Source organism: Galleria mellonella, unplaced genomic scaffold (assembly GCF_026898425.1).
Source record: "Galleria mellonella isolate WM207_F2 unplaced genomic scaffold, CSIRO_AGI_GalMel_v1 utg266, whole genome shotgun sequence".
NCBI lineage: Eukaryota > Metazoa > Arthropoda > Insecta > Lepidoptera > Pyralidae > Galleria > Galleria mellonella.
This window is the reverse complement of record NW_026442061.1, coordinates 2607920-2625403: the sequence shown is the minus strand read 5'-3', so window position 1 is coordinate 2625403 and position 17484 is coordinate 2607920. Positions and strand designations below refer to the sequence as shown.

Genomic DNA, 17484 nt, shown 5'->3' with positions numbered 1-17484 from the left:
GATCCAAAGTAGCTTCGTGTATACATACACGCCAGGGCCAAGCTCGCCCTGCAAAATAATCTTAAATACGCCCATAACTATGTTTATACTATCTGTAAACTTTGATAGGTTATCAGCTACGAATGATGGGTGAGGACGAAGCCAGGACCGTTGGCCCTGCCTATGCAGCCTGCTAGTAAACTTCAAGCCGATCGTCTTTACTAATAATCCCTTTCCCCCATTTAAACAACATGGACTACGATACTCTTAAATATCTACGATATTTTATATAATATTTTAACATAATACACACTGGCATCAAGCAATCAATGGACAATTTTAGATCAATACGTGATTTGCAGCAAGGAAATAGTACCACTGAATAAGTTGTATAATTGTTAATTTACAGAATTGCACATGTGTACTGGAGAAATTTAGCAATTCGCCACACGTCACTCTTGTGTAGATTCAGCTGTTTTTCATTATAATATAAGGAATAACATAATAATATAAGAGAGTTTATTCTTATTTGTAATATACGTCAAATGATTATTATCAGTCGTAAATATTTTTCTAGAATAGGTTTCCATGCGGAAGTCTATACCACTGGTTATCTGATTAGAATTATTTTGTTTAATTCCGCTACCATTAGTATGTATGTGACTGTCAACACTCGAAGCAATCTTCGAGTGTTGACAGTCAACACTATTACTAACAGAAGTTCCACAACCTTCCATATTGGGGGGAAAGGGATTGTTAGCAATGGAGTTTGACAGCCCCATTGCTAGCAATATGCCTTATTAGGTCGACCTCCACGTGGTTCCCCCTGGAAACCATCGTGAACAATTCTTGTTGAATTTGTCACGATGGGCTAACTGACCTACTTCAACCTCACGTATCATCCTTCACTGGTGCCCCGCCGGTGTATACCGATAGCGCGGGTGGGGTTACCATTCCATTATCATCCATTAAAAAAAAACCTTCCATAGTAGCCGTCAATCTCCGACTACCATTTCGTTCACGCACGTTTTGGCACACGTATTTCACCTTTAAACGAGACACCTTCAGACAAATTATTAGATCGCTACTCGGAGCCTAATATTAACTGTTCAACAGCCAAATTACGAAAGTAGTAGTATCAATAAAAATATGTCTATCAACAACTCATCTCGAGTTGTTGATAGACATATTATAAACCGAATTATCTCACAAGCGTTTCCTGTTGTTAATTCATACTGAGGCCAACAGAACACTGTACTTTTTTTATACGACTTAGAATGGCAAACAAGTTGACGGCCCACCTGATGGAAAGCGGTAACCGCCGCCTATAGAGATGAGCAGTACCATGGACATAACAGAGTACACTATTTCCATGATACCCCCCCCCCCCCTATGCGTTACCATTTCTGAGGAATCAGGTGTTATTCCTCTGTACCCTGTACATTCACGCCATATCCCACCCTTCAAACCGAAACAGCCATGCAAACTCAACTGCTTTACGGTTGAAACATGAATGGGGCAGAGGTACCGAAGCAATCGACTTTTGTATGCTTGATGGCCAGTCAACAATATACGAGCAATGCTGACTGCCAGGCTGATTCCCAGCAAATTAGCAATTAACACTTTCAAATCGATGGGTAATTGTCAAAAATTATAGTTATCCGTAAAACTATTGTTTCCTAATCACTACATGGGCTATATACACTTTTCTCATACAAATAACGATCCAGTTATTATTACTAGCCAGTAATCAAGTAACGATAGAAATCTCTATTTTGTACGACAGAAATCAATTTATAAAATATATTACAAATAAATAGGTTTTTAAAACGCCTTCAAAAGCAATTCCAACATTTATGGCTGCTTGCTTGTTAATCGCCTTTATTTGTAGGTAATATAGAATACTAGGTAAAAGTACCTTATGGCCTTATCCATTCTAAATAATATGTCTGTCAAATTTAATAGTGATTGATACAGCCGTAACAGTTAAAAAACAAATAGATACTCTTCTACAATTATGATATTAGTAAGGATGTCAAAAATAAAGTTTGACAGTAATTTTTTACTATTTAATATTTTCATGATTATGTAATTTGTAAACTAATTGCTAATTACTTAATTAGAAGACGGTATTGTGTCGTCACATATAAATAAATCAAAGTTTCCTACGCTGTACTTCACAAGAGTTTACACAGATTAACTGCAGTGCAGAACGTGATCGATGCGGGAGTGAATGCACCCTACAATGTCATTGTCAGCTGTTATTATTAGGTAATCATTCTATCTACTCGTGCGATCATGATTCATTGATTCCTTTATAATACTGATGCACGGATGAAGTATTTAATTAATATAGATAACAAATTTGTAACTACGTTGAGCTAATATTATGTAAACATGGTAATCATCGATTGTAAACACGTGGAACGCAGATAAGTAATCTTGTGGTAAGATTCCACGATCCAGAGACAATTTTAGTGATGATCGTTTAATGTGAGGTTTGTTTGAAAACATTATTTAGTCCGTGATTAGCTCTACAGACGGTTTTACATACTTATATGTTGTAAAAAATTAGGAGTACGTTAAAAACAATGTCAGGACGAATCATCACGACTTGCAAATTCGCAATTCGAGTTTGATTGTGGACTAGCTCTTTGCCTGCAACTTTATACGCGTGGATTTTAGAAGCAGGAAATCAATGATTTCATTCATTTCTATAATATTATATAATAGTTTATTTAGAATATTTTAGACGGTAGCGTACCTTGATAAAACACATCAATTTTTAAGTTATACTTCCAAGAATACAAAAGTGAAAATTACATCCAATTTCATGCAATAGTTTTTGCGTGATACCGGAACGAACGCATATTCTAAAAGTTATTGTTTTTGCTTCTATTGCTCATATTAAGAATCGTCATGTCAGTGTTTTTTTTTTCTAAATATATTTCATGTAAGACATTATCTAGTTACAATATTGGTAAGTTCTTTTAAATTAACAGGTTCTTCTATCCGCTGACTGTGCTTTTGTCATGGTGTCTCGCTTTGACGCTCGATTCTGACAAGCGTGAACAATTATAATTACCATTCACGCTCCAAAACACTAATTACAAGTTGAAATACCGTATATTTTTATAGTTTACTTTTTTGTTATTTTTTAATAAATAGTTAACCACTGGCACCCTTATGGGGGAGGTATATATTCAGCAGTAGACAGTTAATTTTTTTACCAGAGAGAGACTTTGTACAAAAGTCGACTGCTTGGGTACCTCTGTCCCATTCGTGTTTCTACCGTGAAGCAGTTGTGTTTGCATGGCTGTGTTTCGGTTTGAAGGGTGGGATGTAGCGTGAATTTACTGGGTACAAAGGAATAACATCTGAGTCCTCAGGAATTGCAACGCATGGGGGGTATCATAGGCGAAACAGTATACTTTTATGTCCATGGTACGGCTCATGTCTATAGGCGATGGTTACTACTTTCCATCAGTTTGTTTGCCATTCTAAGTTGTATATAAAAAAAAAAATGTATTATTAAATATATCTTTTATATTTACCCGTAAATAATTCGTCAATGAAAACAAATCATCAGTCACAAATGTGTGTTTACCAACATTCTGCATTTTTTCAATATTTAAACAGCATTTAATTTTCTGTTTCCTTCGATCTTTATACATGTAAGTACCTACGCTGTTTTGAGCCTTTGATGCTGTAACTCAAACAGACTCTGTAATGAATATGGGAAACTAGTTTGGATTTATAAAACTCAGTAAGCAAATGATTACTAAAGCGTATAATGCCGTTTTTTTTTAAGTTCTTTTGTAATTTTCTTCAAGACATTAAGGAAAATATGACTCGTTCAAAAGATTAGACAAAACCTAGATAGATATAATACGAAGAACGAAAATAAATCACACCATTCCTTGAGGTGATTTACGATACTATTAGATAAATAGATATTCTTTATTGTTTCCATCGTAAGATTACAATAGTAAACTTATTATAAATACAAACAATTACAAGAAAATATACCATTATTTACTATTATTAATGATTGTAGGTGTATGCTTTGAGTTTGGTTTACGTTGACGTAAAAATTAGGGATAAGAAGAAGATGGGGTCATTAGCCGAGGTGTTAACTGACCTATTGTGATAAATTCATCGGGAGTCAATCATGATGGTTTTCATAGAAGACTGTATGGAAATCTACCTGATATAATACATTGGAGGAGATTACTACTAGCTGGTTTCTAGCCCCGTTACTGATAATCTTCTTTATGGAGTAGGTCTATGTTTAGTAAATGCCCAAAAAATAATAGAAATGCGGGAACTAACGACAGACAAGAGTTTTCATCTTTGTTTTATATCATTGAGGTGTTAAACAAGTATACGGCCCACCTAATAGTAAGCGGTTACCGTAGCCTATGAACGCTTACAATACCAGAGGTATTAGGCGCGCGTTGTCGACCCTGAAGAAACCTCTTTACCTCCCTTTTGAAGAACTACATGCTGTAGTCACTTGGGAAAACCTCGGCAGGAAGCTCATTCCATAACCTGAGTGTTCGTGGAAGAAAACATCTCTGAAACCGCGTTGTACGCGACCATTTAGACTACATCATGTACTAATAATTTAGCATAATAGTATGTTATGATAGTGCGTCAAACGACACACTCAAATAGACCAAGTTTCGACGAAAATAAGCTTTCGTTATTATAATAAATTTGGCAGTACGTCTTTGAGTTACAGCCAATTTTGCGTCTAGCTATCAAAAAAATATCTAGTTTGTATGAGACTGATTTACGTTCTAACTACAATAATAAAATTGCAACTTGACGATTTTTTTATGCAACTTAGAATGGCAAAAAAGCTGACGGCTCACCTGATGGAAAATGGTAACCGTCGCCTATAGACATTAACAGTACCATGGACATAACAGATATACGTAATAGGTATACTGTTTCGCCCATGTTACCCCCTCCCCCTCCCTATGCGTTGCCATTCCTGAGGACTAAGGTGGTATTCGTCTTCTTCTTCTAGGGTTAACCAATTCTTGGGGGATTCGTTATGACAGGACAACTAACTACATTCTCATATATTATCCTTCAAATTGGCAGGGATACCATTCCAAAACGTTTTTCAGTTTTTTTTTCATTCCAAACCTTTCGCCATCATCCGACTCCACCATCAGACCAGTTCCATGGTAACGTAACTTTACATCGTTAAGAATGAAACAAATTTTTACAAGCTTACAAAACTCATATTTGGCTTTGCATAAGAAAATTTCTTAAAATTGACTGTTCCAAGCTTTCCATTGGCCAAATTAAGCCAACAGGTTGCAAGGTGTATCGACGTTTATAATTTGTTGTTGAATTTACTCGCTCGCCAAATAACGGTAAGCGACCACAAGCACCACACGATTTCGAACCACGACGAACACCCGCAAGTACCGTATGGTCAATGTAAATTAGTTTTAAACCCTATCGGTTTAATATTAATTATTGTGCACAAATCTAAAAAACTAGAATAAACTCTTTTTTTTTATTTTACTTGTATATTACTCTTATATTGTAGCGAACAAACACCAAGGGTGTCGTCGTAAACCAGTTAACAATCGTTAATAAACCTTATTATAATCTTTTTGCAAAGACCCAATACTTTATAAAAATATATAATCTCTAGGAAAAATCTTCACAACCTGTGTCCTCTGGAACCATACTGTACATGACCTTTTCGGTTCTAGAATGACAAGACGAATTCCTTGTCGTTGATGAACTGCGCAATGATAGAAAATGGCGTAAAAATATCATGTCAAACCATTTCGAAGAACCCAATATACAATCAGTAGAATATAAGGGAAGCAATCTTTTGCCTGAAAGCACGTCCATACTTATTCTCAGTCCTGAATACTCAAAGTTTTAACTCGTTTGGCATTTTCCAAACGTTCGTAGACAATTTGGGGGCCCGACAAGTGGCATGGCAAGTGTGTAAACCCTGATTCTGAAAACAAGTTTGACGAGACGTTCTCAGTTTCCTGGAACTTCCCATTTTGTAATATAATTGCACTTCGGAGACGGTTCCATATAACTGTCGAAACGTTTATTAATCATACGATGTTAGTTCAATGACTTTAATTTTATTACAATATCATTGTCTCCGTGCAGTTTCTTATGTTAATAGTTAAAATAGTTTCATCTAATTAGTCCCTCTCATCTAACCTAGTGGGTTTACGGATTATATTAGGTCTATGAATGACACACGAAATATGTCTTCATCTTTTAATACCCTTCTTAAATAATTCATTCAGGAAGACCCCGGTACGGGGATCTTTACCCATGACCTCAGTTTTTAATTGAACTGTATTGAAACATACTTCGGATCATAGGGATACTGTGAGTTATTATTCTTTTACATACTAACTTATCATTATATATTCCACTACGGTTCTATGGTTTCTGATACGCCATCCCAACTGATAAACATCCGTTGTTTATCCATCCAGTCATAACTGGTTACTGCCAAAGTTAGGAGCACGAAATCATCTAACAATATAGAGCGCCAATAAGGGATTCCCCAAAATTCCTGTGGAACGCAAGATAGGCGAATATGGGCTCTGGATCGAATCTATGAACAGCGGCTAAGAAGACTTAAGACTACACTTTAAAGGTAATTTTCATTTATTTGTTATCAGTATGATATAAGACGACTTTCACTGCAGGCCAGTTGGCAGTAAGCCCAGCGCGTAAATTGCGCGACGTCGCGTCACACTGCCGGGCTGGGCCGCCACTACGGGCGCATGCGCGTAACAATACGTCAAATGTACGTAATTTACGGTCCTGCCAGGGAGTGATGCAACCATACACTTTGTCGCAAACGACACGATTCAAGATCACGGACACAAATGTCCGATTTTAGTCCTAATTTTGATGATGACTAATGGCATCCAAATCAATTTATCAATTTTTGATTTGTTCTTCAATATCAATAAAATGTTTTCAAATATCCTTTATAGGGAAGAAATAAACAAGTAAGCCCATTTACAGGCTCCGCCCTGTCTAATTACATGTGAACTCTCAATAATACAACGAAGAAACTGGAGGCGTTGAGATGTTGATACATGGTCGTGTTTTAAAAATCTCATGGCGTGACAATGTCGCATATATTGAAATATTTGATGCGATTAAGGAAAAATAGGCTTGAGAACGAGGAACTAGAAATCCCTTCGCTAGCAATACGCCCTTGTCGGGTCGATCTCCAAGATCACTAAAAACCATCGTGGTAATTTCCCCGTGAATTCATCAACATAGACCAATGAGCTGACTACATCCTCACCCACCAAACATCCCGTTCCGTTATCAGTCATAAAAAATGCCAGTAATTACATGGAAGCCGAGGACATCTCAGTTGGCTTGGCGATAACAGTGGTCGGGTTCCATAATAAAGATAGCGAATTATAAGCTCGGTACAATATATCCTATTGTGTAAGGCAAATTTATTCCGCGTATTCAACACTGGCCGTGTCTAAATCCGGCCGACCGTATCCGCATGGAAATGTGCACAACTGCACAAACAAAATTCTATTTTTGATCGACTTTAAAAAAGAACTTCTTTAGTTCGAGTTTTTATTACATTTCTACCGAGTACATACCTGTATCAAATAGTTTACCTTCATATTAGTTGAACCATAATTTGTCATTTTTTAATTTACATGCAATATTTCCTATATTCCCTTGCTTATACTTATCATTATTGGTTAAATTTAAACTGCCCAAGATTTATTTACGCTCTAGGACGGTAAATAACTACATTGGCGGTAGGTATGGAACATATTGGAAAACAAGTTACGCATGTGTATGAAGTATTTGATTTTCCAATAGACTGCACAGGTCGCAGCCTATGGCGGCAGATTTTGTAAACATAAAATACCCTGCAAACTGAAATTCGTGTATCATTTTACACTTCATGATACATTCAACGACTTTGGAATCGCTTTACCTACCAATACCGGCATAAACTGGATAAATATATATGAATGTCTCTCCCCTTAATTCCTAGAAAGATACCAGGACATGAGTGGCCTATAATTTAGAAAATCTATAGGGCATTTAAAATTAGGTGAGATTTTAGTTAAACGCTCTCAAATATATAAAAAAAAAAATCAGCTCTGGGATGAAGCGACTATATTTGTGTTTTGAACAGATAGACATGGCCATAATAAACATATCTATACTGACTGATATCAAAAAGAGGATAGATTTGATGGTTTATTTGTGATGAATAAACTCAGAAACTACTCCAGCTATTTTAAATTTTCACTTATATAACGCTAAAGAGTGAACGAGAAAAGAACATTAATTAATTAAAATAATAGACAATAGAAGAGGCAAAATGCTGGGCCACCTTATACGACATGACAATTTTTAAGAGCATAGTAGAAGGAAAAATAGAGGGCAAAAGAGGAAGATGAAGACTGAAGAATAACTACACGGGACAGATAAAAGAAACACTAGGTGTCATGTCGTATAGGGAGATCAAGGATATGGCCTGGGATAGAGCTGGCTGGAGGAAGATGCATGAATTAGTTGCACCGACAAGAGGAAACTCTTAATTGAAAAAAAAAAAGTTTAAAGAGTGGGATATAGTAATGAATTTACAGAGTACAGAGTAATGATACTTAAGTCCTCAGGAATAGCATGGAGGTATCACGGGCGAAACAGTATACTCCGTTATGACCACGTTACTGCTCATATCTATAGGCGATGGCTACCACTTCCCATCAGGTGGACCGTCCGCCTGTTTGCCATTGTAAGTTGCAGACTGAAGAATAACTACACGGGACAGATAAAAGAAACACTAGGTGTCATGTCGTATAGGGAGATCAAGGATATGGCCTGGGATAGAGCTGGCTGGAGGAAGATGCATGAATTAGTTGCACCGACAAGAGGAAACTGTTAAATGAAAAGAAGAACGCTATATTATCAGCGGGTACATTATTTTCGAAAATCCTATCCAAGCCGGGTCGTATCACTAGAATGAGTATAAACATTCTCTTTCCTTGGAATTCAAGGGGCCATAAACAATACTATTAAACCTCTGGATATTCATAATATTATCTTTATTCTAAGAATTCGTTCAATATGACGCACACGTTGATATTTTAGACGTTTTAATTAGAGACAAGATATCTCTTATCACCATTGACATTTGACTGTTCATTATTCAACACCCTATCTATAGAAATTGCGTAGCAACAACTGCTTATCATAGTGACCTCTCGTAGATTGTATTAGCGCGGGATAACCTGAGCGAACGTGGGTCACGCTCTGCGAAGTTAGACAAATGGGTGGAATCGGGGGGGTTGTTGCGAGTAGTAATATAAACTACCAGTCCCATTGCTAGCAATATACCCTGTCAGGTCGACCTCCACGCGGTTCCTCCTGGAAACCACCATGGTTAATTCTTGTCGAATTCATCATGGTGGGCCAACTGACCTACATTCATTCTCACTTATCATCTTCCACTGGTGCCTCGTCGGTGTATACCGATAGAGCGGGCGAGGTAACCATTCCATTTTCACCCATTAAAAACAAAGTATACTCTGGGGCACCAGTGAGGGATGATATAAATGCGCCTATGATTATTCTACTCCGATATATATGTATACTTATAATAAAGCTGTAGAGAGGTCAATTCTGTACATGAAATATATTTCCAAAATAACTATCAGGGGGTGATTAGTGATCGATACTGATCGATCGATACTTATCGATTACAAAAATGCAATCAGTAAAATTTTTGTCTGTCTGTCTGTATGTTCGTTATAGAAACAAAAACTACTCGACGAATTTTAACGAAACTTGGTACAATTATTCTTCACACTCCTGGGCAGCTTATAGTATACTTTTCATCACGCTACGATCAATAGGAGCAGAGCAGTGAAGGGAAATGTTGGGAAAACCGGAGAAGTTACTCCATTTTTAAGCTTCCGTCGCGTGTGTAGCCTTAATGGCCACTTTTTTAAATGTAAAAATGTCCACCCGTTCGACGCCGGGACGGGCCGCTAGTTCCATAATAATTTAAAGTGCATATTATATAATGCATGTCATTTGCTCCTTGTATTATAAAACAATAATAATAATAATGTATGCGTAAACATATGCATACTATTAGCCTGATGAAATAATAAGGAATCGATATCACAGAATCGATCAATACCGTAAATTTTCCTTGTTTCAGTCTGTTTGTATCGCGTTGTATAACTTGTGTGTGTGTGTGGAAATTTTAATATGGCGAACTTATCGTGCCTTATTATATACCTATTTACGCTTGAAATTTGCAACAGTCGACTAATGGGTGACGTCACTTGCTGAATCAATGAAATCGGTAATATAATAGTATAATAATTATATATAACGAAATTACATAATATGTGAATATATATATATATATATATATATATATATATATATATGTGTATATTATGAAAATTTCTCGTTTTACAATTATTATTTTCGATTGCCATCTTGCAACCATTTTTCGGATTATTAAAATCGCTATTAAAAAACAGGGGTTGATCGTAAAAGGGTAAAAATTTTAAGCTGTATGTAATTTTCAATGCTTAGTCATAATAAAATAAAAATAAAAAAATAAATTAGGGGTCTTTATCATTGAGGGTATGAAAAATAGATGTTTGCCGATTCTCACAACTACCCAATATGCACACAAAATTTCATAAAAATCGGTAAAGCCGTTTCGGAGGAGTTTGGTAACAAACACCGCGACACGAGAATTTTATATATTAGATATATATGTTCCCAAAAGTTGACTGGGAGCGAATTCTATATAGCATCAAGTTCGCCTTTTGTACCAAACATTTTATCTTTTTATTTTATATCTCAAAAGCCTTTCACATTTATAATATTAGTAGAATACTAACAAATAAACGACTTCTTTACTACAATATCTAAGTTTACTCGAAAAAAAAAACAACTCTCTTTCTTTCTAGAAAACGTTATAATACTTCGGAGATAGGGGCAAAGGGATTGTTAGTAATGGAGATTGAGAAACCCATTGCTAGCAATATACCCAACCAGGTCGAACTCCTCGCGGTTCCCCCTGGAAACTATCATGATTAATTCCTGATGAATTCATCATGATGGGCTAACTGGCCTGTTATCATTCTCATCTATCACCCTTCACTGGTGCTCCGCCAGCGTATCCCGTTAGCGCAGGCGGGGTTACCATACCATTTTTACCCATCAAAAAAAAATACTTCGGAGCCACGTCAGTCTGTGTCATTCATTAGACAATCAGCGGTTCGTAATCGGTTAAAATTTAGCTCGTTATCGCTATATACAGATAGGTACGATAACTGGTACAGGATCGTATCAATATTGATAACTCAAAAAATCCTTTCTGTCTCCAGGGTAGTTTTTAGACTACGAAATATTTTTAGTCGATTAAAAACAAGAGTAGAAATATGATTAAAATATATAAATCATTTTAGAGTAAAAATTTTAAATTGTGCCAGCATCGATATTTTTTTATCAAACGGTAACTGCCCACTGCTGGACATAGGCCACCCCAGAAGTGGGGTTTTGCAAATAGTTCCCACGCTTGGCAGGCGGGTTGGCACCCGTAGTTAGGCTTTGGTGCTGTTTTAAGAGACACTGTTGTTCATCGACCATTAAATTCCCTTAGTCGCCTCTTACGACACCCATGGGACAGTAAGGGATGGTCCATTCTATGGCGGGACCACACGGTATAAAATGCTGTATAATTATTAGAGCATTATTCCATATTTTAACAAGATCTTTATAATAATTTGCAATTATCTACACTAATATTATAAAGAGGAAAGATTTGTATTTTTGTGTGTATGTTTGTAATGAATAAACTTATAAACTACTGTGCCAATTTAAAAAATCATTTCACCATTAGAAAGCTACATTCACCCTGAGTAACATAGGCTATATTAATTGCTAGAAAAGATTAAGGATCCTTACTAAAGCTTTAGTAACGTAATTCAAAGTGTAAAAAATGCTATAAAATATCTTTCGTCGCGTACGCTGCGAAAACTATTGGTGATAGAACAAAAGTATGTTCTACAATATTGAAGAAAATATCATTACCTACAAAAAATTTCGCGATATTATATGTCCAACTATTATCGTAATGTCACAATAATCACTTATTAAAATTTTGTAAAAATGTCCACCCGTGCGAAGCCGGGACGGGCCGCTAGTATTGTTTTTTATACAACTTAGAACGGCAAACAAGCTGACGGCCCACCTGATGGTACCATGGACATAACAAAATATACTGTTTCGCCCATGATACCCCCCATGCGTTGCTATTCCTGAGGACTCAGGTGTTATTCCTCTGTACCCTGTAAATCCACGTCGCACGCAGTATAATATAATAATTGGAAAACGAAAATTCAATGAACTCGCTACGTTTGTCAATTGCGACAAAATTGTTTCGATATCAACTGTCAAATCTTCTACATAATTTGTAATTTATTAAATTTTCAAATATTTTTAATGATAAATAACCATGATGATTTCCAGGGAGAACTGCGTGAAGATCGACCTGACAGAGTATATTGGTAGTGGTTTTTAAACCCATTACTTACAACCCTTCCTCCCAGGGGGGAAAGGGATTGTTAGCAGTGGAGTTTGACAGCCCCGTTGCTAGCAATATGCCTTATTAGGTCGACCTCCACGTGGTTCCCCCTGGAAACCATCGTGAACAATTCTTATTGAATTCGCCACGATGGGCTAACTGACCTGCTGCATTCTCACCTATCATCCTTCACTGGTGCCCCGCCGGTGTATACCAATAGCGCGGGTGGGGTTACCATTCCATTATCATCCATTAAAAAAAAACCCTTTCTCCCAAGTCTTCAACTAAAATGCGTGTGGATGCTGCTTCGTCACAAAACTACTCACTTATTTGCAATTCATATTTCGTAAGTTGTAATTGTTATCTAGGATGATAAGAATGTTCTTTTAATCTATTATGTCACATTTTTCATTTATTTTTATCTATAATATAAAAAAAGGTCCTTATCTGTACAGATAAATAGTTATTTTAAAAGTACTTATTTTTAGAATAAATTATTTTTAAAATACCTTAAGATACTATTTGTAATGAAATGTTTAAAAACTAGTATTATAGTAGCACCGTAATACCAGAGGGAGACTTTGTACAAAAGTCGTTTGCTTAGGCACCTCTGTCCCATTCGTGTTTCAACCGTAAAGCAGTTGTGTTTGCATGGCTGTGTTTCGGTTTGAAGGGTGGGATATGGCGTGAATTTACAGGGTACTAAGGAATAACATCTGAATTCTCAGGAATGGCAACGCATGGGGTGTATCATGGGTGCAACAGTATACTGTTATGTCCATGGTACTGCTCATGTCTATAGACGACGGTTACCACTTTCCATCAGGTGGGCCGTCAACTTGTTTGCCATTCTAAGTTGCATAAAAAACTGTAAAAGATGAATGGGAAGTTAGAATTTTTTTTCGTTCTTTAACCTAGTTTAAAAAGTACTGTTATTCAAGATCTTGTATGCAACTATCAAAGCTTCTAAGGCCTAGGCATTTCTTAGTGTAAAATTAAAAAAAAAACTTTTAAACAGTAATTTAGAATGTAATAATTTATTATGTTAATAATCGCCTTATTTTGTGGAAGTTTTGTTTTTCTTATAATATTAATAAATTATTATTTGACATTCCACAGTACATAAATATAAATAATCTTTAAATTAACCTAAATTTTGGTATACCCTAATATCTATATTATAAGTGAATGTACAAAACCATAGAAATATATAATTTAATGTGTATATCCTAGAAATAATACGGAATATGAAAGTCAAACTTCCAATGTGTAAAAAAAAAACTTTAAAAAAATATTCCAACCAGCTTTCAAATAAAGAAAACCGCATTGAAATCAATTAATCTGCAACTCTCATTATAATGTTACAGTTAGATGCACACATAGACTTCAAACTTATAACAAAAACACATTGAATAGATACAGTAACAGATCATTAACAAACAGAGAAATCTATGAAGCAAAAAAATTACTCTGTATTTAAAAAAAAAAAATTATCTATGACTCACCTAAGTACATAGGCGTCGACTTGCTCGCTCTGTGTGAAAGAGATGATCTCACACCGCACTATCTTCAGCACATTCTCCCACTGTTGGCTGAAAATTAAATAAAACTATAAAATCCATATTCGAGACTACAGAATTGGGTTCTTCAAAAAAGGGGTAAAGAGGTTTCTTTAAAGTCAACAATAGCTATGGTATATAATAGACTATGGTTAACTGCATACCCTCAGAAGGGCCGTATACTACAAGTATATACAACCGTATATACAAATATATAAAAAGTTTTTTTTTTATACCACTGAGATGGTATACAATACCATCTCAGTGGTATAAAAAAAAAACTTTTATATATTTGTAACCAACATATAACAATAACCACACTGCAACAGCTCCTTTGCCTTCCTAACAATAAAAAAATATATTTTAAGAAATTGATGCAATGATTAGAATTGAGAGAAGAGCAATTGAAGCCAAACAAGATATTTTTTTTTGAATATTTGCCTGTCTGTATACTTGCTTCTGGTATCATTACCAACACTAAATCTGAAACAATCTTTACAGTGTGTTTCTGAAAGTTTAACTTAAAAATAATTTCTATTTCCAAAATCCTCACATACAAAGCTGGATATCAAAGCTAGTGTTGAAATATTATGTGTGGTTAAAGTATTTCAGAGCAAACTTGTAAACAGAATAGTTATTGTAGACACCTAATACTACCTGTATCAGGTTTGTGTACATCTCTTTACTTCTTATAATACACACACATACACATACATGTGTGTGTGTGTGTATTATAAGAAAAAATCTTGTATAAACATATAAATATAACACATCTTTACAAGTTACAACATACTTAAACTACTTTACAGATTTTAGTTTATTTATTATGTTATAATTTATGTATGAATAAGTGATTTATACCAATTTATGACTGTTTAACCAAATAAACACAGGTTGGCAATATAAAATAAATACCTAATTGTTGAAATTATGTACATTTTTAATATTGTTATTTAGTTACATAATAAGGTACATATTTACTATATAAATATGTATATATTTACATACACAATTGTATACATAAATGGGCTTAGTTATCTGAAAAAATAAATAAATTTCTACTAAAACAGGATAAAATAAACTATAATAAATTTGAACTGAATACAAAATATAAATAAGTACCTAGGTTTTGAGTTAATGCAGTGTTAAAAAATACTGCAAGGACCTTTTGTGAAATCACTGGAAAAACAAATAGATATTCAAATAACTGATTCCTTTTTCAGCTTGGATCAAATATGACAAAATGTTTTAAAGTAAGAAAGTATGCTAAATATAAAATTAGTACAGGAATTCAGGATACATATATACATCTTATACTTCGATAACAACGTAGAATTCAAATCACGCGCGATAAACGTGGGTCGGCCCGGCTGGGAGTCCTAGACCAACCCGGACAGCGCTTTTTACCGGCACCTATCGTGATAGAAATAGTTAAACAGCTGATCCAGAATGTTCCATAACAATAACATAAAGATTCCCGATACAAAAACAGTTTATTCAATCATGGTACGACCCAAATATTTTGTATTCTTTGTTATACATACACAGTTCGCAATAATACTACGCCCTAGATTGAGACAGAATAACTAATACATGTTTAGATTGAAAAAAAAATATAAAAATAATAAATAGGATTTTATTCAGCGAAAATTATAAAATAAAGGAGGTACTTACCGAGTGATTTTTCTTAAATCTGCATTTTTAGCCGGCGTGAACCATATTTCTATCAGCTTTTCAACACCTTCAAAAAATTGATCATTACTTTCACTACTAGATATTATTTCCGTTTCAGCCATGGCGTTATATTTTTTCTTTTATTATTATTCAGGAATTTATTTCAATAATTTTCCACAAAACTTGACACAACCACTACGGGCAAACGTCGAGAATTGACTGAATGAAACAAAAATATTGGCAAAATGCAGGTGAAAGAAGAGAAGGAACTATAACATCTCTTTCTATCAGAGCGAGCGAGTCGGCGCGCGGTACGTTCCGAAATGGCAATCCAGCCGAGTCGGAATGAAATAAATAAATGTTAAAGATGTTTATTACCATTATTATAATGAGCGTTTGTATTTACTACCGTTCACTTATCTACTTTATGACAATTATAATGTTGCCTTTGTTAAAATAATAAAGTGTATATATTGATAAGTACTTAATTATATTGACATTTTTTTTTAGTTATAAAACGTGATGGAAAAATAATAGGAATAAAATTGAATAAAATTGTGACAAAATTACAAAATCATAGATAGAACTAAAGTTAGGTATAACCTCTCTGTTATTAATATTATTATGATCTGTTACCTACATCATTGAACCAGTTTTGATGAATTTTGGTATAAAAATAGATTGGACTTTAAGAAGTGATATTTTATATCCCAGTCTGTAAAGATGCCCCTATTACGCAAGCGAAGTCGTGGGAAAAAGCCTGTAAAATGTTATATTGTTGTTCGTGGTAATTTTTCATCAAGTAATCATGGACAATATTATATGCCTCTGCGATGATATCTCGATCCATTCATTTGGACATCAAAATTCAAAATTCAAAAATCATTTATTCATGTAGGACATTTTAGCCGCTTATGAACGTCAAATTTTTACATTATAATTTTATATTTTCCCTACCGTCCAGTTCGGTATATAGATCCAATTGAGAAGAACTGGCAAGAAACTCAATTGAATTACTTTTTTTTAAAGCCAGTTTATTTACAATGTATATTTATATAGGTGTCTATGTCTAACATTAAATGAAAATTCAGTGCATGAACACTATTGCCATGCACACTCGTCATTCAAGTAATCGTTTAGTGAGTAATAGGCTTTGCTCAGTAAATATGATTTAACAGATGTTTTGAATTTATTTAAGGGTAATTCCAACATATCCTTTGGTATCTTATTGTAAATTTTTATACCTATTCCCATAAAAGACCTATTAACTTTTTCTAAACGATACTTGGGGACAGCAAGTTTGTCTTTAAATCTAGTATTAATATTATGAATATTGCTGTTTTTTGGAAATAAGTCAAGATTTTTATGAACATATAGAATATTTGAATATATAAATTGAGAAGCAACGGTGAGAATATTTGCCTCTTTGAATTTCTCTCTTAATGAGTCACGACTCTTCATACAGTAGATCGCTCGAATCGCATCTACGCGACTGTCCCATATTTGTGGCGCAGTGGTCACATCACGAAAACCGCTGTACCGCTGGGAGTCGCGTCATTCCTAATGAACGAGATTATCGCTAAGGAATTTGCAGTCGACCTGTTTGTCAACTTTCGCACGTATATAATAAACATTTAAAAGGCAATTAACATA

General features: G+C 34.9%; 1 protein-coding gene across 2 annotated transcripts in view; it reads right to left on the bottom strand.

Moving 5' to 3' along the window:
* Window positions 1-16181, bottom strand: part of LOC113516045 (S-adenosylmethionine decarboxylase proenzyme) — a 45140-nt gene extending 28959 nt beyond the window's left edge. The window contains exons 1-2 of one of the 2 annotated variants that reach the window (XM_052895111.1): window positions 15832-16181; window positions 14104-14190 (exon numbers count right to left, since the gene is read on the bottom strand). In XM_052895111.1, the coding sequence (XP_052751071.1) occupies window positions 14104-14190; window positions 15832-15953 (209 nt within the window). In that variant the 5' untranslated portion in view covers window positions 15954-16181. The remainder of the gene's footprint in view (window positions 1-14103; window positions 14191-15831) is intronic. The other variant, XM_026900388.3, reaches the window with a different exon arrangement.
* Window positions 16182-17484: the final 1303 nt, after the last annotated feature.